The sequence below is a fragment of the Bubalus bubalis genome, chromosome 17 (genome assembly GCF_019923935.1).
Source record: "Bubalus bubalis isolate 160015118507 breed Murrah chromosome 17, NDDB_SH_1, whole genome shotgun sequence".
Classification (NCBI taxonomy): domain Eukaryota; kingdom Metazoa; phylum Chordata; class Mammalia; order Artiodactyla; family Bovidae; genus Bubalus; species Bubalus bubalis.
This window is the reverse complement of record NC_059173.1, coordinates 489359-510767: the sequence shown is the minus strand read 5'-3', so window position 1 is coordinate 510767 and position 21409 is coordinate 489359. Positions and strand designations below refer to the sequence as shown.

The window sequence follows — 21409 nt, the reverse complement described above, 5'->3', positions numbered from 1 at the left end:
ATAAACCCGCGGGGCGGAGTTTGGGGGCGGGGCTTGGCTTTGCGCACGCGCTTTTCACCGCGTCCGCCAAGGGGACGCGACGCGCGCAGCTTGATGACGACATTTCGGCGCCTAGTCGCCGAATGGCGGCTTCCTTCCCTGAAGTGGGCAACGCTGCGGGTTCCTCAGGTGAGTGGTGGGAGTCGCGCGCGGTCGGGACCAGCGTCCCGGCGGCCGCCCCAAACTTCCGCGGAAGTCGGCTCCGTTCCCAAGCGAGCCCCGGGCATGGGACCGGGGCGTCGAGCGCCGCGCCCTCCCGCCGCCTTCCCGCGCCACTCACGAGCCTCGCCCTGGCGGGTGCCCGGTGAACGTTCCTGCGCGCGGTGGGGGACCGACAGCCTGGGGCTCCCCGGCGAGCGCTGTGGGGGCGGGGTTGGGTCTCGGCCTGACGCCCGCCCCCGGCCCCGCCCCCGCCCCGGATGTGCTGGCCGTGCGGAGCCTCGGCTTCCGAGGGTCGCCGGGTAGTGGCGAGCCGCAGACGGCAGGGCGTCTTGCTCGCTGCGCGGCCGGAGGAAGGCCCCGACGAGATGGGCGCCGCCAGGGCTGCGGCTCCAGGAGGGACCCCGAAGCCGGGTCGGAAGGCGCTCCTGACGGCAGCGGGTGCGGAGGTGGCGGGCTGAAGCGGAGGCTGGGTGCCCAGAGCAGGCGGCGCGGCGGGAGAATCGGGACTCTGCCCTCTCCCCGAAATTCCCCGGTTGGGCGCCTCGGGCTCACTCAGCCGCGCCCTCTTCCAGCTTTCTCCGGGGAAGGAGCAGCTTTCACCTCGTCATCTCGGGAGCTCTGCCCTCGACCCGCAGTGCAGGGTTTTATGCCGCTTTGATCTTTTCTGAGTAGTGCACGGTGTTCTCTGGACCGCTTCGTTCAGGACTGGAGCGTTTTAAGTCATTCTTAAAACTGAAGCCGATATTTAGTTTAATTAGGAGTTGAGCAGACTCAGTGGTGCTGGACCGAAATTTGACTACTCACAGCTCGATAGCGGATACTTCAAAGGCAAGTGTCAGGAGAAAAGAAAGGTTGTTTTAATCAGAAAGCTGGAGAAGCCAGACTCGTGTCCCAGAGCCGATTCTGAAGATTATGCTCCGCAGTGACAGTTTTTAAAGGGATAAGGGGAAAGAATCTCAGAATCGTTGCGGCAGGACGTCAGGCTCTGCGTCACTTTCCATCTCTTGCAGGCTGGCGGTCTCCTGGTCGTTTTTCAACTGTTGTCTTGCCTGCTAATCTGCAGGATTGCCAGAGGGAACCTGGGGGCAGAGAGCTGGTCATTCTTTTTCATTCCTACTCTTTTTTAATCTAGGAAAAGAATCAACAAGTTAGGCAGGGTTTTGTGGGCATTCAGTAGACCCTGAGCCAGGAGTTAGGTTGCATGCCACCACGTCACCTCACTTCTACAAGGTCTGAGCAGGACAGAAATGGGCAGACAGGAAAGGGTGAAGGGCCTGCTTACAGATCCCCTGGCCAGTGCTCCATTTCTGTGGGGCTGGGGGCAGAAGCCTGTCTTCCAAAACCGCTTCCTGTGGACCTAGGGCACCGTGTTCCTCGGGTGCAAGATGCAGGCGTGAGTCTGTAGCATCTTTTTGCTGACAGTTTTAGCCTGTTTACATATACAGGTAGAGCAAGCTACAGTTATTTTGATGCCCACAGAGACGTAGGTTATAATGAACAGCAGCGTCAGTCCCAGAGAAGGCAATGGCACCCCACTCCAGTACTCTTGCCTGGAAAATCCCATGGACGGAGGAGCCTGGTGGGCTGCAGTCCATGGGGTCGCTCAGAGTCAGGCACGACTGAGCGACTTCACTCTCCTTTTTCACTCTCATGCATTGGAGAAGGAAATGGCAACCCGCTCCAGTGTTCTTGCCTGGAGAATCCCAGGGACGGGGAGCCTGGTGGGCTGCCGTCTATGGGGTCGCGCGGAGTCGGACATGACTGAAGTGACTTAGCAGCAGCAGCGTCCGTCCCATTGTCTCGAGGCCGGTTCTCGGAACTGCTGGCTGTGGACGGAGCGCCTCGTGTCATGACTGTAGTGTGATCACTGTGCAGCTGGCTCTTCCCCTCTGCTGGCAGTTGTAGCGTCTGTGAACAACTCAGGAGTGTGCATCAGACTTTCCTAACCAGCAGCTGCTTGTGCCGGCTCTTCTGTGACACAGGGGGGCTGGGCAGACTTCAGCTCTCCTACAGACAGGGCCAGGGGCGGGGGTCCAGCACCCTTGGTCTCAGGGCGGTGTTCGTGATGCCCAGTGGCAGAGATGCCCTCCCGGCCCCTCCACCCACGTGGCCTGCCTGCCAGGCGCCCCTGCAGTGTTGTTGCGTGGCCGTGGGCAGAGCTGTGCCAGGAGGGCCGTCGAGGGGTGCGGAGGCTGTGACTGCTCGGCCTGCGTGTTTTCGGGTTCTGCCCCACAGGCACAGGGAGGGGGAGTCTGGAGAGCTGTCCCTGATTTTCTAGTGGCCGTTCAGAGGCTCTGCTGGCAAAGCGTGCTTGTCCCGTCCCCGCTCCCTTCTCAGAGGGTGCGGGGAGGACAGAGCCTTTCTCTAGAGAGCAGTGAGGAGGCGCGTCCTGGCTGTGCCTCCATTTCCCTCAGCACTGACCTCGTTCCCACAGGTCATCGTGAGGATGCGCCTTCTATTCTTGCTTAGTAGGCTTTGCAGCTTAAAACTGCATCTGTTGGCACCTCATGGTTGTGTTTGAGGACACAGGGCCCAGTTGGCTCAGCGGAGGGCGTCTCAAGGCTGACCTCAAGGTGCTGGCCGGCTCTGCTCTCCTCTGCAGGTGCAGGAAGAACCTGCTTCCAGGGTTATGCAGGTTGCCGGCGGATCCGGCTTTTTGCAGGGTGGAACCAAGGTCCCCATTTCCTTGCTGCCTGTTAGCCAGGACTACTCTGAATCTTACGGTTCTCACGCTTGACACTTTAACCTGTCTGTAAAACCCCTTTCAAAGAGCATTTGAACAACCAGAGACGGGACTCGGGCAGGGCTGGCCTTAGAATCCTGCCTGCCTGGCCCTGAGGAGTAAATGAGGAACGGATGCTGAGCCGCCAGAACCAGGCCTGGCACGTGGCCGGTGCCCTGCTTTACCACAGGCTCACGCCCACGGTCCTGGCCCTGGAGCGGCCACTGTGGACTGCGCGTGCGCGGCACCCTGCAGAGCGTGGGCCTTGCCTGAGCTTCGTGAAGTGCTGCGGCAACCTTGCCGTTGAGCTTCTGTCTCTGTCCCTGCAGCGGTCCCCTTCGACGGCCGCTCCGGACCCTGCGAGGCAGGCTGCCATGGCGTTCCCCCACCTGCAGCAGCCCAGCTTCCTGCTGGTAAGTGTCCGCTGCCCGCCGAGGGCCCACAGGACAGGAGTTCTGTAGCAGAGGGACTGGAGAACTCAGCCGCGCCTGCTTTCGAGGCGACGTGCTGGAGAACAGAGGACTCCGTTAGGACCCTCAGGCGCGAGCCTGCCCCCTTCTGGCGGGCGCTGGTTTATGCAGCCGCCGAGACAGTTTTCTCATTTACAAGACGGGTCATAGAAACGTCTGTCCCCGGTTTCCCCGCCTGGGGGGGACAAGGGCGAAGAATGGACACCTGCATCGTCACGTCTCGTAAATCTTTGCATGAAGGTGAGGGGTTCCGATGACCTTGCTGTTGGTGACAGTCGGAAGGCCCCTGCTCTGCTGGGACGCCAGGCCTGCGCTTTCCTGTGGGTGTTGATCTGGGAGCAGGGTCTTCCTGGCGCCCCCCGAAAGGCAGCAGATCCAGCTCCAGCCTGCGCAGCGGGGTCTCGCCTCTGACCGAGACGCTGTGGACCCCACCCTTGTGTGGAGATGGCCGGGGCCTTGCGTTCCCTGGGTGAAGCCTGGCCTTTCCTGCTGACCTTCATCCATGCGCACAGAGCCTTCTCTTTTCTGGTCGGGATGACGCGAGCCTTTCGTGTGTGACTCCTGCCTGTCGCTTGGACTTCTGGTCTGACTCCAGCAGGGCGCTCACCGCGCTCTGGTTGGCTCTGTCTCCTAGGCCAGCCTGAAAGCCGACTCTATGAACAAGCCCTTTGCACAGCGCTGCCAAGACTTGGTTAAAGTCATCGAGGACTTTCCAGCAAAGGTAAGGCTCCGCTGTCTGTTTTTTATGGGGCTGTGTCCCATGTGCTCCCAGAGGAGGGTCCGCAAGCTCCCCTCCCACCTCCGAGCGTTTCCTGCAGAGGCCTGACCCCGGGTGCAACTCACATCTGTGATGTGTAAGCATGAGAGCACGTAGATTGGGGTTTCTCAGCTGCGGGCCTGCGGGGGCCGTTGGCAGTGTCTGGAGGCGGTTATGGTTGTCACACGGGCGGCGCTGCCAGCATGGGGCAGATGGAGGCCGGGCATCCCTCCCCGCGCCTGCCCGAGCTGCGTACAGCACAGAGGTCCGCCATGCAGGGTAGAGCCAGACACGCAGCGGCCACGTCACCACGGCTGCCCCGGACCGGGGAGCGGGCCCCGGGCGCAGGCCTGGCAGGGAGGCGGGCGGGGCCTCCTGGAGGACCGGGGAGCGGGCCCCGGGCGCAGGCCTGGCAGGGAGGCGGGCGGGGCCTCCTGGAGGGTCGGCTCTGAGCGCCCGCCTCTGCAGGAGCTGCACGGTGTCTTCCCGTGGCTGGTCGAGAGCATCTTTGGCAGCCTGGATGGCGTCCTGCCCGGGTGGAACCTGCGCTGCCTGCAGGGCCGCGTCAGCCCCGTGGAGCACAGCGTGGCCATGGAGTTCCTGGACCCTGGGTAGGTCGTCTCGCCCGCGCGGGGCCAGACGTTCTCTGGGAGCCCCGTCTGGTTTGCCGTTCACTTTCCTATTTCTGTCGTTTGTGTTCAGAGGCCCAATGATGAAACTGGTGTATAAACTTCAGGCTGAAGACTACAAGTTTGACTTTCCTGTCTCCTGCCTGCCTGTAAGTAAGCCGTGGCGGTGAAGGTGGGCTCGTGGCCATGGTGCCGGCAGTGGACAGGCCTGAAGGGTTGGGACGGTGGCCAGAGCACCCTGGTGTCTGACCCAGGAGGCATCTCACGTTGGAACTTCACCAGTTAACGTTTTTCCCAGAGGTGATCTGAACCCTGCGGTGGGAAGGCCCAGTGGCCTCCAGCTGAGTGCCAGGGCACGTGCCTAGAGGCTTTGTTTTATTGAGTCTGCAGTTCTGTGGGGCGAGTTAAAGGCAGGCTTGCTCACGAGGCTCAGAAGCACAACAGATGGGATCCATCGCATGCCTGGCTGGGCCGAGATGCGCCCTGCTGCGGCGGGCCTGGTGGGGACGTGGGGAGAGCGTGCGACAGGCAGGGGACAGCGAGGTTCCCCGGCGGGGTCAGGGCTGGGCTCCGCCGCAGCCTCCCCAGGCCACCCGTGTCTGCAGGGGCCCGTGAAAGCGTCCATCCAGGAGCGCGTGCTTCCTGACAGTCCCCTGTACCACAACAAGCTGCAGCTGCCCCCCAGCGGGGGCCTTGGCCTGTACCTGGCCCTCAGTATCCTTCGTCGGCCGTGGGAGGCGGTGGGTGGGGGAGCCGGCACAGGGCGGGGAGGGGGCTGCCCTGCCGTTTGCCCCCTGACGTGGCCCACAGATCCCTTCGAGTACTACATGTTCTTCTTTGCTTTGAGCCTGATCGCTCAGAAGGTAAGGAGGGCTGAAGCCCCCTGGGGGTGGGGCGGGGGTGCCCAGGGCCCCTGTCCAGGTAGGCTGGGCCAGCCGCCTCCCATGCCCCCTGAGCCCACAGCCTTCACCCTTCAGCTCGCCCTCCCCCAGCGAGGGTGATGGGCTGGGGCGGGCGGGCGCCCCGAGTGCTGGCCTGGGGGGTTTCCTGAAGGGGGTGCCTTCCGGGCAGGGGCAGCCCCTGGGGGCGGGGTCCGTGGCCGCGCTCACGGGGCTCTGCTTGCAGCCACCCCCCGGAGCTCTCCACGTCCGCACCTCCGACTGCGCCTACTTCATCCTGGTGGATAGGTACCTGGCGTGGTTCCTGCCCACAGAAGGCAGCGTGGTGCCCCCACTCTCCTCCAGCCCGGGGGGGCCCAGCCCCTCACCGGCTCCCAGGTGAGGCTCCTGGCTAGTGCCCGAGGTGCCCGTGGGCACCTTCCTCCTGGCGGAGCGTCGCCCTCGGGATGGTGGTGCTGCCCTGTGTGCAGAGTGCTCAGCCTTGTCCGCGTTCTCGTGGCCTAAGGCTCCACGGCCCGGCCGCCCTGGCCCGGGCTTCCCTGAAGCGGCAGGTTCTTTGGCCTCAGTAATGGGCCCGGGCCGTGTTCCGCCTGTGGCCGCCCTCTCCCCATGGGGCACCCGAGTCCAGGCCAGTCGGAGACCAGCTGGCGAGGGGCTCCCACCTAGGGACAGCCAACGGTCCTGGCCGTGGAGGGCGGGGCGGGGCGGTGCTGGGCTGCGGCCTCTGCTGAGCTGGATGCTGGGGCAGAGACGCCGGTGCAGGGCCCACAGTTCCCCGCCCTGGGCCTCGGGCTGCAGGCTCTCTCCCGCGGAGTCCCCCCACCACCCCCATCTGCTGGCACGTACTGGGTCACCCCGCACTCGAGCAGTAGGGTCCCCGAGGATGGGACAGGACGAGTAGGGGGCGTGGAGCAGGGGTTTGGGGGGGCATTCACAACCCCAGACAGGCTTCAGCTGCCAGGTGGACTTCTGGGCCGGATTTGGCTTGCTTCTTCTAAGGTATAATTTCAGGCATTACAAGTTGTTACATGTAACGGAACTTTCATAGGCCCTCACCTGCATGATTTCCAAGTTGTTTTATTCTGCGAATCTGTGTGTGTTTTCCTGAGCTGTTTGAACAAGTTACAAGACACGTGGCTGTCACGCCGTAACTCTTGAGTGTTTTCCGAAAGCCGTGGTCTCCTCGGCCTTCCTGCAGAGCAGGGCCCGCCAGCCCGGCCCCACAGCCCCCTCGGGCTTCACCAGCCCCCCCTGCCTCCATTCGCGGCTGTCTCCCCATCGTCCAGAGGGTCCCAACCCTGATGGCGGGGTGTGCGCCGCACCCTTGCCCTGGTTCCTCATGTGTCCCGCGTGGTCAGACGCTGGCTGGGCTGAGGGATGACGTGGCCCTCCTCCAGGGAAGGTGAATAAGTGCCTGGGTCTCAGGTAATGGACCTGGGGGACCTAGTGGGCGGCGTCTGCATCCCTTGTGGTCCTCGGCTGGGCCCGTTGTGGACGGGCAGTGCCAGCTGATGCTCCTCAGGTCTTCACGCCTCGCTCCTCGGGGCAGCCCTGAAGGCAGCCTCCTCCCCTGTGTTCACGCAAGGCAGCTCGGCTGGGCCTGCTCCCACCCCTGGGTGGCCCATCCCCTGCCCCCAACGCACTCTGTGTCTGCTCCCAGGACGCCGGCCGTGCCCTTCGCATCCTACGGCTTGCACCACACCAGCCTCCTGAAGCGGCATGTCTCCCACCAGACGTCGGTGAACGCGGACCCCGCCTCCCACGAGATCTGGCGGTCGGAGACGCTGCTCCAGGTGAGCGTGGCCGTCTGCGGGAGCCGGTCTGGTGCCGGGCGCCGCCCACTCCGCGGGCAGGGCCGAGGCTGCGCCTGGCGAGGGGGGTGTTACAGCAGGGAAGGCGTCTGCCCGCTGTTGTCTGTGTCCCTGGCAGCGTTGCCCCTGCCCCGTCCGTGGAGCTTTAATCTCCTCTCCTGGTGACACGATGGCTCTCCAGCCTCCGTTTCCATGGCCGGGCTTGTCCTCTCTGGCCACCAGCGTGTCTCGGGCACTGAGGCACAGGGCCTCCCCTTGGTCAGCAGGCCCGTCCCTCCCTGCAGGGCCCCCGTGTGGGTGGCAGGCAGCCCCGCGCCTGTGCCCTGAGCTGGCCCCAGAGAGCCCGCTGGCTCCGCGGCTGGACTCCGGGGCTGCGGGCGTCGCCACAGCCGGCTTGTTCAGAACCTGGAGTGTGGCCACGATGGGGTTCTGGGGTTTTTTGGAAGCGGGGTAAAATATGCGTAACGTAGAACGTAAGTCTGAAACGTTTTAAGGCGATGGTCACGTAGCGTTAGGGTGTTCGCAGTGTCGTAACGAGTTTCCAGAACCTTCCATCCGTGAGACCCAGCGTCTGTCATCAGACAGCAGTCCCTCCGCATCCCGCCAGCCCCTCACCCATGTCCCGCTTGGTCCCGTGACAGACCCCTCGCCGGTACCTCTGTTGGGGCGTCCGCAGCGCCTCTGGCTCGCTGCCCTCACTCCCCTTGGCAGGGGCCGCAGGCTTGTCTGCGTGGTGGCTGCGTGCCCTTCGTCTGCAGCCGAGTGCAGACCTGCGCGCGGCCATGTGTCGTGTGTCTGTCCCTTTGACGGACACGTGGGCTGCCTTCGGTCTTAGCTGCTGTGACTGTCCTGCTGAGCCTTGCCCTCTGCGGGGCTTTTGAGGCCTGCCGTGCTGTTTTCCCCGGTGGCTGAGCCGTTTCTCCTCGCCCCCGGCGGGGCGCACGGGCTCCAGTTGCTCTACGTCCTCAGGACGCTCGTGTGCTCTGGTTCTTGACTGCGGTGTCCTAGTCGTGGTGAGCGGCCTGTTTGCCTTTCTCGTCCTCGTTGGCCACGTGTGTGTCTTGGAGGAGTGTCTGCTCGAGTCCTTTGCCGGGTTTTGAGTTGGCGCTTTTGTTGTTACTGGCTTCCCAGCGGTCTCTGTATAAGCTGCGTGTTAAGCATCGTCGGAGACCTGGTTGGCCAGCCTTTTCCCCGTTCTGTGAGTTGCTGTTTTACTCTACGCGTCATATCTTCTGATGCACCAAAGATAGTTTTTTAAACTAACGCTTACTGAAGTTACCCTCGCTTGGCCGTGCCGGGCCCTCATTGCTGGCCGCAGGGCCGCCATCTGGCTGTGGGTTCTCTCGTGGGGGAGCCAGCTTTCGGCGCGTGGGCTCAGCACGTGTGGCTCAGGTGCCCCGCGGTACGTGGGGTGCTCCCGGGCCAGGGATTGAGCCTGTGTTCCTCGCATTGGCAGGCGGATTCTTAGCCGCGGGGCCCCAAGGAAGTCCCAGAAAAGCTTTTAATTTCAGCGCAGCCCGGTTTCCCCTTCGTTGCCTGAGCTGTTGGAGTCACGTGTAGGAGGTCATCGTCACGTCCAGCGTTGAGAGACGCTGAGTTGTGCGGTTCTACCTCCTGTTTTAGGCCTTTGATCCCCTCTGAGTCGTTTCTCATTTATGGTGCTGAGTGAGGGTCTGACTGTGTCCTGCAGCAGGGTCCCGCTTTCCCAGCAGCCTTGGTGGAAAGCTTGTTGGTTCCCCCGCCGGGGACCTGGTGACCTGCCCGTGCTCTCTTGCAGGTGTTTGTGGAGATGTGGCTGCACCATTACTCTCTGGAGATGTACCAGAAGATGCAGTCCCCTCACGCCAAGGTACGTGCTGCCGCCGCTGCTTGCGCTGCTCTCCAGCCTCAGAGCGGGTTGTGGGCTCGCCTCCCCGGGCGCTGGGTGGCGGGCGGCTTGTGCGGTGTGCCGGGCTTGCACCCTGCCCTCCCCGGGCGGCCCCCTCCCTTGTCGGGCCGCCTGTGTGTGCAGAGGCCTGCAGCCCCCGGGCGGGGCGGGCTCGGGCTCTGCTGCGGCAGGCGGGCTGCAGGGCCCGCCCTTGCTGCAGACGCGGTCCTCCGGGCTGCTTCGGGGCCCCCAGCCCCGCGGCCTCTGCCGTCCTGGGGGTTTGCTCTACAGGGCGCCCCAGGGGTGAGAGCGCCGAGCGGGGCGGGCTCCACCCTGGGCCTCCCATCCAGCGCCCGCCCCGCCCGCTTCTGCCCGATGCTGCGCACCTGGCCCAGGAGCCCGTGAGCCTGCCCACCCCAGTCTTCAGCTGCGGCTCCGGGCCGCCGGTCACCTGGGGGCCTAGCCCTCCTCCCGGGGACTAGGGCTGGGGCAGTGGGAAGGCCTGGCCAGTTGCCCAGAAACCTTCTGCTCTCTGCCATCTATTGGGGCAGGAAAATAACGTGTGGGGAGGCAGGTTGTGTGGAAAGCCGGCTGCAGGGGCCCCGGGTCGCTGTTATGGAGCTCCTGCAGGCTGTGGGCCCGCGGCATCCGCAGGCTTCCCAGCTCCGTGCTGAGAGCATGGCTGGGTCGTCTCCTGGTGTCTGGCATGTCCCCTGGGTGAAGCATGGCGGCCGAGGGGGGGCCCCTGCGGGCAGGCCGTGTGCGGGGGCGGCTCTGGCTGCCGCGCGGGTAGGCAGGGGTCCGGGGCAGGGGGCAGACAGTGGGCCAGCCTCGCTGCCCCTCCCTCGGATCCAGGCCTCTGGGTGGGTGTGGGCTCGGCCGCGGGCCTGATGGGAGGCTGTGTGTCCGCGGGCCTGGCGGGTCGGGGCTGGTGTCCAGGTGGGAGTGCAGGACGGGCCCAGTGGGCGGTGTGCCGCCTCGAGCCCCCGGGGTCCAGCCCGTGTGGACGGCGTCCAGGCTGGGGCTCCCCTCGTGTCGCAGCTCCTGGGGATTGACTGGGGATTGATCACATGACACGCTGACGAACCTCCTTTCGGAATAGCCCAGGAAGTCCAGTAAATTGTTGATTCTTCTCTTCTGGGCGGAGAGGCCTCGGCCTAGAATCGGCTTCTCACGTTTACGTTTCAGGCGTGGGCCTGTGGGCCCCAGTGACAGCGGCGTGTCTGGGGAGGGGCCCGGGCTCCCTGGGCCACAGACACACGAGCTGCCGCGGCGCGGGGAGCGGGTGGACCGCGGAGCCCCAGGGACCCTCAGGCCTCCTCTGCCGCCGCCGGCTGAGCAGTGCCTGGTGCCTGGCCCAAGGCCGCGGGGCCTGCTGCGTGGTGCGGGCTCTCCCTGCCGGGTGCTCTTGCTGTTGACGGTCATGGCTGCGGGGCGCCTTCTCACTGTCTCTCTCTCTCCCTGCCCGCCGCCGGCTTCTCCGCGCCCAGCTGGAGGTCCTGCACTACCGGCTCAGCGTCTGCCGCGCCCTCCACAGCCCCGCCCACCCCAGCCTCCAGGCCCTCCACGCCCACCAAGTACTGGCCGCGCGCGTCCTGTCCCTCCACCCCCCGCGGCGACGCAGAGGCCCCTTCCGAGCAGAGCCAGACCCTCCCGCTGGGGTTCGGGGTTGCAGCCAGGTGGCTGGGCTGGGGTCACCGGCGCTGCCTGGCCAAGCTCCAGGCCAGCCCAGGCGTCCAGCCCTCAAGGGTTGTGGTGCTGTGTGCTCAGCCCCGATTTGTGGGGGAGAGCCGTGTGGCCTTAGGAGCACAGGCCTGGCACCGGGGCTGACCGAGGACAGGAGGCCTCGGGGCTCGTGGGTGGCGACTTTGTGGAGTCTGCGATCTGCTCAGGCAGGAGTGCCAGGGTCGGAGTACAGGCAGTGGGATGGGGGTGGGGCCAGCGGGCTCCCGAGGTTCGCTGCTCCCCAGCGTGACCTCCAGGGAGTGTGGGCCTCGCTCACTGTCGGGGCTCTGTCCACGTTGCCCTCAGTGGGGCCTTGCAGCCCTGAAGTTGAATTTGAGCATGGATGAGATGTCACTCTCCATTCCTGCCTGGCTCCTGCACAGAGGAGGGAGAGAGGGTTCCAGAAGGGCTGCCGTGGGCGGGGGAGGCCTTCCCGGGCAGCAGTGGGGTCATCCGCAGTGGGGGGCCAGCCCGTGGGTGTCTTGAAGACAGAGGGCGTGGGCAACAGCCACAAGCTCCCGCGGGCACTGCCTCAGGCCAGGAGGTGCTGAAGAAGGCCGTGTGCCTGACAGAGCAGCAAGGAGGTGGCCCGCAGGCTGCGGTGTGGGTGCCGGCCGAGGGCGGGAATGGGCCCAGAAATGCTGGGGGTCGAGATGTGTGGGGGGCCAGCCCGGGGGCTCCCGGAGCAGGCTCGGCACGGAGGGGCCCTGTGTTTTTCATTCCCGTTACGGCATCCCCTTCCGTCCGGCATGTTGCAGGTCCAGCACGTAGAGACCCAAAGATAGACAAGGCAGAAGGGATACCGCCCTGGGGGTCGCTGGGGCCTGCGCGGCCGTTTCCATGCCGGGGCGGCCTGTGGGCCCGGGTCTTCTGCGCCCCTCTCGGCGCTGCTCACCGTGGGTGAGCCCGTGGCTGGGGGTGGGCGGGGGAGCAGCCGCTTGGTCTCAGACCCGCCCACACTTGTGGACCTGCAGCCCAGTTCACAGGCTGCGCTGGATATCCAAGTGCAGGGAGCCACCTGGGCGTCGGCGGCACACCTGCGGGCTGTTGGCTGACGCCCCCGCCCGGCCCCCAGGAGTCCTTCATGCCCACGGAGGAGCACGTGCTGGTCGTACGGCTGCTGCTGAAGCACCTGCACGCGTTCGCCAACAGCCTGCGGCCTGAGCAGGCCTCTCCCTCCGCCCACTCCCACGCTGCCAGCCCCCTGGAGGAGTTCAAGAGGTGGGTATGGGCAGGGGCAGTCCTCTGACCCCTCCTGGCAAGGAGGTGGGGGCAGCAGGGAGACCCGTCTCGCTCCCCTGGCCCATGGCAGGAGAGCCCGGCCTCAGCTCTGCGTCCCCACCCCGCACGCCGGCAGGGGCGAGCCGAGGCCTGACGCTCCGGCCAGCGGGGGCTGGCAGAGCAGCGCCGTGTGGGTCCCCTGTGCTGTGCCCCTGGGGTGTTCTCTGAGGAAGGGGCTGCACGCGGGAGGCCGTGGCCTGGGCTCTGTGGGGTGACGGCCCCGTCCCCCGCAGGGCCGCCGTCCCGAGGTTCGTCCAGCAGAAGCTGTACCTGTTCCTGCAGCACTGCTTTGGCCACTGGCCCCTGGACGCGTCCTTCAGAGCTGTGAGCGCCGGCCCAGCGCCCGCGTCCCGCGCGCGGAGAGGGAGGGGGTCGTTCTGCCAGCCCTGACCTGAACCCAGCTGCCCATGTGGGTGGGCTCCCAGCCTCACCTCTGGGGGGAAGGCCCGCCAGGTGGTCTGTTCTGAGGGGCCGGGGTCATGGGAGCGCAGGGCCCCCTTCCTGCCCTCCCCCAGCGCCAGCCCCTCCGCCTCACCAGGTGCTGGAGATGTGGCTGAGCTACCTGCAGCCCTGGAGGTACGCGCCCGAGAGGCAGGCCCCGGGCAGCGACTGCCAGGCCCGCAGCGTGTCGGAGAGATGGTGAGCCCACCCAGGTGCTGCGGGGGCCTCCCGTCCCCTCCCCCCCGTCGACCCCTGCCCGGTGCACTCAGGCAGAGCCCCTCAGCCCTGCCCCGCGCCCGCCCTGCCCAGGGAAGGGCCTCTTGCGTGAGGACCCCGCCCTCAGCCCTCTGCACTGCCCCCTGCCGTCACCCCACTTGAGGTGCGGGAGACGGAGCCTGGAGGAGCCCTCACTCACCCCACCACAGGGCTCCCTTTGTGCAGGAGAACCTGCTCGTCTACACCAAGCTCTTCCTGGGCTTCCTGAACCGCGCACTGCGCACGGACCTCGTCAGCCCCAAGAACGCACTCATGGTGTTCCGCGTGGCCAAGGTCTTTGCTCAGCCCAACCTGGCTGAGATGATCCAGCGGGGTGAGGCCCCACCCAGAGGGCACCGGAGCGCTGGGCCGTGCCCACTGCTGGCGGCCCTGGGGCTCCCGGGGGGACCGTCTGCTTCTGGGGCCACAGCCAGGCTGGCGTCCTGCCTTCCAGGCGAGCAGCTGTTCTTGGAGCCCGAGCTCGGCGTCCCTCAGCGGCAGCACCGGCCCTTCACGGCGCCCTCCTTCACCGGCAGCTTCCTGTCGTCATGGCCGCCGGCGGTCACCGACGCCTCCTTCAAGGTGAAGAGCCACGTGTACAGCCTGGAGGGCCAGGACTGCAAGTACACGCCGATGTTCGGGCCCGAGGTCCGGGCGCTGGTGAGTGGTCCGCGGTCACGCCCTTCCGCGTCTGCCTGGGGGAGTCTAGTTTTTGCTGATGACAGACTCAGCGTCTGCTGGAAGGTGCGCTTTAGCCGGAAGCACTCACCGTGTGGGCGCCAGCAGGCGGCCGAGCCGGCTGATCCCTGCCCGCCCGCCCGCAGGTCCTGCGCCTGGCGCAGCTCATCACGCAGGCCAAGCAGACGGCCAAGTCCCTCTCAGACCAGTGCGGGGAGAGCGCGGCCGGCCGCCCCTTCCTGTCCTGGCTGGGCTTCTACCCCGCGGACACCAATGGCGCCTACGCGGGCAACGACCTGGACGAGATGGGGCAGGACAGCGTCCGCAAGACGGACGAGTACCTGGAGAAGGCGCTGGAGTACCTGTGCCAGGCGTTCCGGGTACGCGCCGCCCGCCCACCCCCGCCCTAGGGGCGATGACGAGTCGGGGTGGGGGGTGGCTCCCCGGGCGTCGAACGAGACCCTCTGTCCGTCCCGCCCCGCAGCTCAGCGAGGCCCAGCTCGCCCAGCTGACGCTCGCCCTGGGGACAACGCAGGATGAGAACGGGAAGAAGCAGCTGCCGGACTGCATCGTGGGCGAGGACGGGCTCATCCTCACGCCCCTGGGCCGCTACCAGGTGCGCGGGCGGGGCCTTTCCCGGGTGCGGGCGGGGCGTGGGGCGGGGCCGGGCGCTCAGCGCCCTCCGTTCCCAGGTCATCAGCGGGCTGCGGCGCTTCGACATCGAGTACCAGGGCGACTGGGAGCTGCAGCCCATCCGGAGCTACGAGATCGCCAGCCTGGTCCGCGCGCTTTTCCAGCTGTCGTCCGCCATTAACCGCAGGGTGAGTGTGGGGAGGGCCTCCCGCCAGCCCCCAACCGCAGGGTGAGTGTGGGCAGGGGCCCGCCCGCCCGCCCCTCGCCCACTGAGCCTGCCGTCCGCTCCAGTTCGCAGGCCAGATGGCGGCGCTGTGCTCGCGGGCTGACTTCCTGGGCAGCTTCTGCCGCTACCACCTCTTGGAGCCCGGGCTGTCAGGCCGGCGTCTGCTGAGCCCCGTGGGGCGGGGCCACGCTGCCAACCGCGCGCGGGGCCCGCGGCTCAGCCTGCGCTTCCTGGGCAGCTACCGGACGCTGCTGTCGCTGCTGCTGGCCTTCTCGGTGGCCTCACTCTTCTGCGTGGGGCCTCTGCTCTGCGCCCTGCTCCTCGTGCTGGGCTACCTCCTCTACGCCGTGGCCATGACGCTGCTCACCGAGCGCGGCAAGCTGCACCAGCTCTGAGTGTGGCTGCCCGCCGCCCCTTACCCCATGCCCGTCACCTCCGTGCTGCTTCGGCTGGTTTCCCGCGGCCTGGCCGGCGGCAGGATGAGAGCCTGCTGGCCAGGGCCTGGGCCTCCCTGAGGGGAGGGTGGTGCGGTGGGCTCTCTGCCTCGGCCGGAGGCCCCGCAGGGAGGTGCCTTTCTCTCCACTGTGTGAAGCTCTGGAGTCGGGCCTCCCCGGAGGGCCCGCAGTGTGTCTTTCGTGGCCCTGGAGGCGGGGCCAGTGAGACCCCAGAACAGGAGACTAGCCTCTGGCTCCCAAGAAGAATCAGGCCTTAAGAAAATTAGATCGTGGTTCTCCTCTGGTTCAGGATTTTAAAGCTAATGTTGCTGCCAAGTCCGGGCTGCACATCTGCATCTGAGGAGAGGCGCGCAGACGCCCCCAGGTCACGGGCCAGGCCTGCCTCGTGTGCAGGCCTTGTCCCTGCAGGCGGGCGGGCTGCCTGCCCTGGTCCACAGCCGGGGGCGGTCGGAAGCACCGTTTCTGTCTTTGCTCAGAGCAGGTGCTTGGACAGTGTTGGGTAACGTTCAAACGTTCCAGCTGCACGAGGCTGCACGTTCACAGACCTTCACGGCCTCCCACGCCCTTTGTCCTGCAGATGACGCGCTGGGGGGCACTTGCCAACTCAGATTTTTAAAAGCCTTTGGTGTCTGTCTGTTTAAGTTTTCAAACTGTAAATGTTGGGCTTTGTGTTTTAATGTAAACTCAGAACAGTGGCCTTTGGGGCCTGTGACCAAAAACCAAACTTGTAACTGACCCTGGATCTGAATAAACCTGCTCTTGGTCTTGAGTCCCATGGTGCCATCAGTCAACTTCTGTGGACACAGGAAGTTCGAGTTTCCACAGGTCCCTGTGGACACCAGCTCTGTGACCAGCCTCTGAGATGATGTCTGGGGTCCCACGTCCACCGCACCGGTTCCTGACGACACTCTGGCGAGGCTTCCTCTGATGGATGTGGGCCCACCTGCCGGGGTGGGGACCCCTATCTCTCCGGGGCTCTGCTTGCCCCCACGCCCCCCTTTGCCCACACACCATTAACTATGGAACAGCCACCCACTGTGGTACCCGCAGCTGTGCCAGGACCTGGGGGGTCTTCATGGAGCAGGATTCAGAAGTCAAAGCGGACGCTGAGGCTGAAGGGCCGGGTGCCACTGATGCTCAGGCCTGGAGGTTGGGGTGCAGAGGGCAGCCAGGGCCCACAGTGCTTGGCAGCTTCGCCCCGGGGCCCGGCGGATGGGGCGTTGGGGACCCCGCTGTCACACGAACCCTGAGGTGGTGTGGGGGCGCTGGCTACAGAGTGGAAATAGGACAGGAAGGAGTGGAGCCCAGGAGACTGAGGTCCCAGGGGAGAAAGCCTGCCGTCCAGGCCGGGGAGGCGCGGGGAGGTGAGCAGGGGCCCCGGTTCTGAAGAGGCCAAGGTGGAAGCCGAGTGCCGGGGCGGTTTACAGTTGAGCCCTGACGCCGCCCGGCCCTGCTCCTGCTCAACCACGGCCTCCCCATCAGGGAGGAGCGGCCGCCGGGCACCTGGAGGCACAGCTTCCTGACAGGCATCCTGAGTCGTCTTCCAGGGCAGCCCGCCTGGGCAGGCTACAGCCCCAGACCCGGGGGCACCGGCCCTAAGGGGGGGAGCCCCGCCCCTCCACTTCCCCTTCAAAGGCCACTCACTTAGGCTTCCCTGGCGGCGCAGTGCTGAAGAACCCGCCTGCCGCTTCGGGAGTCACGGGTTCCATCCCTGATCTGGGAAGATCGCACGCGCCGCAGAGCAGCTAAACCCGTGCGCTACGACTGCTAGGCCTGAGCTCCCTGGAGCCTGAGCTCCGCAGCACGAGAAGCCTGCTCCCAACTACCAGAGAAGAGCCCATGACGCAGTGAAGACCCAGCACAAAGAAATCACTGAAGAGAACGCTAACTGCGGCCATGCCGCAGTGGGCCTGAGGCTCCCCATCCCTTGCACGGCACCCTGTAAAAGCCTTACTCGCTGCCAACACCTGCCCAGGTGGCTTCCTGCCCGTGGGCACTGCACCTGGTATTTGGGCTTAGCCTGTGGGTCAGCTCGGCTCTGACGGCGCGGCCGCCACCAAGCTCCCAGATCAACAACCTGAGTACGTGTCCTACCTCGTGGCTCTGAGCTGCTCGGAGGACACGCAGGTTTCTGTAGAAACGAGTGGAGTGAGCCAGTGGGGGAGGCCACTCACAGGCGCCGCGGATCTAGCTGATGGGCCCCGGGTTTAGGAGCCGCAGCTGAGCTGCAGGAGGGGCCGGGGGATGGGCACAGCGAGGGGAGACCCCTGAGGGGCTGCTGGCCTGGCTCCCGGTGGGGGTTCTGCACGTTTCCTCAGCCCCATCCAGAGCCTCAGGTGGTTTATGCCAGCTGCCCACCCCAAGCCCCAACACCCTGACTTTGACCTTGTGGCCACCACCACCCAAGTGCTGCCCAAGTTGGCCACACCAGTCGCCTCTCAGAGTCCCCAGCCTCCCAGCCCCGCAGCCAACGCTGGCCTCACTGTCCTTCCTGAACTGTTTCCCACAAGCCTTCCTGTCTGTTCCAAGCTTCCGTGTCCTACAGAATGTCCCCGGGAAGCTCAGTCCATGCATCTGAAACCTCCAATGAGACAGCCACACTCAGGGCAGCCTGACCAGCGAGAGCCCCCTGCCCGGCTCGCCCCACCGCCACCCTCCTCTCCGGGAGCCCGGGGGTGCTGCTGGGCCCGCGGGCGTGTCTCTGAGGGTCTGCAACCCCTCCCTCCCGCCCGCGGAGCCCCATGCCCCTGGCCCCAGTCCGTCCTCCCCGCCTCTGCCTCCCGGGCTGGACTGAGGCCCCCTCTGGACTAACCACAGTCCACAGATAAAAGCAAAGACGCACTTCTTGTCACTTGTGTGGTGCTGAGCACTTGGAGATGCTAAATAAATAAGTACTCATGACTGACCATCCGTCCAATGAGGACGTTTGCTCTCTGTGGATGAGTAGAGTTTTCTCTCCAGTGCTGAGCAAGTACACAGGAGCTGCCCAGTAAATAGATTTGTTTGACAAATAACTTACTATACCTATTATACACATATCCAGGAATCAAAACACAAACTGTTGGATACATTAGTTTGTCCATGACCAGAGAAGGACTAGGACAGGGTCCTTCAATCTAAGGCTGAACGATTGAAGGGACCTGACCAAGACTCAGATCACAGACTGGCGCGGGAGAGCTCAGCTGAAGGGACCTCCCTGGTGGCCCAGTGGTTTTAAGAATCCGCCTTGCAATGCTGGGGACGTGGGTTCGACCCCTGGTCGGGGAACTCAGATTGCACAAGCCAAACGCTGCAGTCAACGTGGTTCCTGCATGAAGCAAGTACCACCTGACACAGCCTAATTACTTATTTTTAAAGAAAAAGCCCAGACTAGGACCGTTAGGAGAAAACACAGGAGTGAAAATTGAAAAGTGAACTCACTGGTTTTTCAGATATGACAACAACAAAAGGGCAGTGACGGGAAAACACTCCAGAGGCCTGGGCGTCTTCAGGGCGCCTCCCCAGTGCACTGCTGAAACGACGACGATGGCTTTTGTTGCCTCCCGTGCACGGCGCGCTCCCTGTTCGGGGAACGGGAACTGCAGTGGCACGGGCCCTGCCGAAGGGCACAGCGAGATGGCACACAGAACCTCCAGGCGCGCGTGTGACTGTGGGGGAGTCGGCAGTAAGAAAGCGGCCTCCTCGTCACTGCCCTTAGAGAAGACAGCCATCTTTTCCCATCTGACGTATTCCCCACGAATCGCCAGGATGATGAACAGAAGCCAAGTCTGTCTTCCTGGCCGGCCCTGAGTGAGCACGTTCTCTCCCTCTTAACCGAAGCTCATCTCACGGGGCTGCAGCGGGCACAGCCGCCTCCTGCACCGCACAGCCCTGGCCTGCACGGTCGCCGGCACAGCCAGCTTGTCCTTCACTTTGCCCAGGAGGGTTAGGATGGCCCAGGAGAGCAGACATAGGAAGAGCCCAGACACCGTTGTGTAGCAAAAAAAAAAAAACACAAAACACCAAGGGGATGTCATGGTGGTCCAGAGCCAAGACTCTGAGCTTCCAATGACACAACTGAGACCCAGCACAGCCAGACAGAGTTTACAGAACAAAAAAGACAGGAACTGACGGCTCCCTGGAACACCAAGACCTGCGGTGAAAACAAAAACCAAGGTGCAAAGCAGTGCGTCTGCCACGACCCCGTTACAGAAAACCAGCTCCAAGTCACAGCGGACAATGAGCCAGACCCACAGGCGTCAGCGTGAGTAGTGAGCACAGAGGCGGCCTGGGCGGCGGCCACGCCCCGCTCAGGGCAGGGGCGGGTGGACGCGGGGGCGTCTGTCTTGTTTGAATCCTTTCTACCCAGGAGGACGTACTTCCGCCTGGCTGATGGGCAGCTGCCTGCAAGCCTGACCGAGTGCCCTTGGCCCACCGCACCCACTTTTCCCCGCAAGAACCCAACAGGAGCACCCCTGCTGCTGCTGCTGAGTCGCGCCAGTCGTGTCCGACTCTGTGCAACCCCATAGACGGCAGCCCACCAGGCTCCGCCGTCCCCAGGATTCTCCAGGCAAGAACACTGGAGTGGGCTGCCGTTGCCTTCTCCAATAGGAGTACTGGGAGTCCCTTAAGATTGGAGGCTTCTCCTCCCCCACCCCCCACCCCCGCCTTTTTTTTTTAACTCTCACCCTTGTTCACACTGAGCCAGATCAGCAATTCATCAACTACACCTTAGACTGTCCTGCCCGCCTCCACCTGGCACTGCTCTTGCGCAGGTCTCTGCTACAGTGAAGTTGTGGTTCTCTGTGCCCGTCTGTCTCCAAAACAGGGCAGCGGTTTGCCCACCTCAGTGCTCTGATGGATCTAAGAACAGTTGGTGATTCTCAGTTTGTTCAGCTCTTTTTGTGTTGGTGAAAAGGATGACAACCAAGTCCCTTGCATGCGGGCCAGAAAACCAGAATATATATATATACACAAATATATATGTGTATATATATATATATATTTCCCCCCAATTGTTTTTAAAATTCTCCATGGTTTCAATCACCATAACTATCTTTTTCTGCAGATTTTAAACATGTATTATACAGTACTTTTCTGTATATATATGGGCCCCAAAGAGTCGGACACGACTGACCAAGTAAGCCACCGCCGCCACCACGTTGCTGTAAATTCCGTTGTCTAGAATTGCTTGTGATCTGCTTCTGTCGACTGGATCTGAATCCTCCCCCTTGACCCCACCACGTCCGGGCTTTACTAGTGTACCTCTGACATCACAGGTCATGTGGCAATGGGACTCTGGGTTCTGCTCTCCTCCTCTGAGGGGTTCTGACTTTTGTTCTCTGGGCAGTTGAGTTACTGGAAGACTACAAGGACTTGTGGAGGCTGGGCTTACATTTTATAGGGGCAGATGAAGTTTGACTTTGTCCTTACTCTTCATGCAAATCTCTTATTTCTGAAGTTCTGCCTTTATTTCCAAGCTAGGACTCTTTTGGAGTTTAAATGAAAAACTTCTCTGTCTTCTCTGAAAGCATCTCTGTTTCCAAACATGGTCTCCCCTGGAGTTGGCCATTTTGGCCTCTGGCTGTGTCCTGCCCTGGGACCTTCTGCATTTCAGGCCAGCCACGCACTCGAAGGGAGTTCATAGCTCCAAACTCTCCAGCACCCCTCAGTTTTCACCCATCACCCTCTCCAGCCAATAAGCTGGCGGCCTTCTGCTCTGGCCTCGCTGATCAGGAGCCCTCAGGAGAAAACGACTCTTCAAGCACTGCCTTTTTGCAGATTCTGTTTGATTTTTGTTCTTCTCTGGAGCCTGCGGACAGCTGTTTCGTGTGTTTTGTTCACACTTCATAAAGCACAGGGGTCTGCGATGACTGGACGTGGAAATTCTACTTTTCGATTTTTGAGACAAAATTGTGTCATCTAAAGTATCATTCTGTAACCGTATCAGCTATTTAAAACATGAACTATTAAAACACAACCAGTGAACAAAACTAAATTAAGACCTGGAAAGGAGGATGAGTCTCCATGGTTTGTCAGAGGAATGGTGCTGTTCAGTCGCTCAGTTGTGTCCACTCTTTGCGACCCCATGGACTGCAGCACGCCAGGCCTCCCTGTCCATCACCAGCTCCCAGAGCTCGCTCAAACTCATGTCTATCGAGTCGGTGATGCCCTCCAACCATTTCATCCTCTGTTGCCCCCTTCTCCTCCTGCCTTCAATCTTTCCCAGCATCAGGGTCTTTTCCTATGAGTTGGCTCTTTGAATCAGGTGGCCAGAGTATTGCAGCTTCAGCTTCAGTACTTCCAGTAAAGATTCAAGGTTGATTTCCTTTAGGATTGACTGGTTGGATCTCCTTGCAATCCAAGGGACTCTCAAGAAT

At 63.4% G+C, this 21409-nt stretch overlaps 1 protein-coding gene across 4 annotated transcripts; it reads left to right on the top strand.

The window, feature by feature from the left end:
* Window positions 1-14: 14 nt before the first annotated feature.
* Window positions 15-15819, top strand: SMPD4 (sphingomyelin phosphodiesterase 4). 4 transcript variants are annotated; one of them, XM_044930593.1, is made up of 20 exons: window positions 15-168; window positions 3253-3336; window positions 4028-4114; window positions 4619-4761; window positions 4853-4928; window positions 5385-5493; window positions 5590-5642; window positions 5905-6056; window positions 7339-7471; window positions 9267-9338; window positions 10847-11035; window positions 12157-12302; window positions 12596-12686; window positions 12901-13001; window positions 13229-13392; window positions 13513-13718; window positions 13883-14116; window positions 14221-14352; window positions 14429-14557; window positions 14661-15819. In XM_044930593.1, the coding sequence occupies exons 1-20, from the start codon at window positions 94-96 to the stop codon at window positions 14988-14990; spliced, it is 2706 nt and encodes a 901-aa protein (XP_044786528.1). In that variant the 5' UTR covers window positions 15-93; the 3' UTR covers window positions 14991-15819. The 4 variants fall into 4 exon arrangements, with proteins under 4 accessions (XP_044786528.1, XP_025122961.1, XP_025122962.1 ...); XM_025267176.2 differs by having other exon boundaries at window positions 16-168; window positions 10847-10933; XM_044930594.1 differs by lacking the exon at window positions 15-168 and adding an exon at window positions 472-1029.
* The last annotated feature ends 5590 nt before the right edge of the window (window positions 15820-21409 follow it).

Bases quoted from the DNA above. Each gene is read 5' to 3' on its own strand.
- SMPD4 (XM_044930593.1), top strand. From the start codon at position 94: ATGACGACATTTCGGCGCCTAGTCGCCGAATGGCGGCTTCCTTCCCTG. The intron at 5,494-5,589 runs GTATCCTTCGTC...CGTGGCCCACAG, and splicing joins TGGCCTGTACCTGGCCCTCA to ATCCCTTCGAGTACTACATG. The intron at 13,719-13,882 runs GTGAGTGGTCCG...GCCCGCCCGCAG, and splicing joins GGCCCGAGGTCCGGGCGCTG to GTCCTGCGCCTGGCGCAGCT.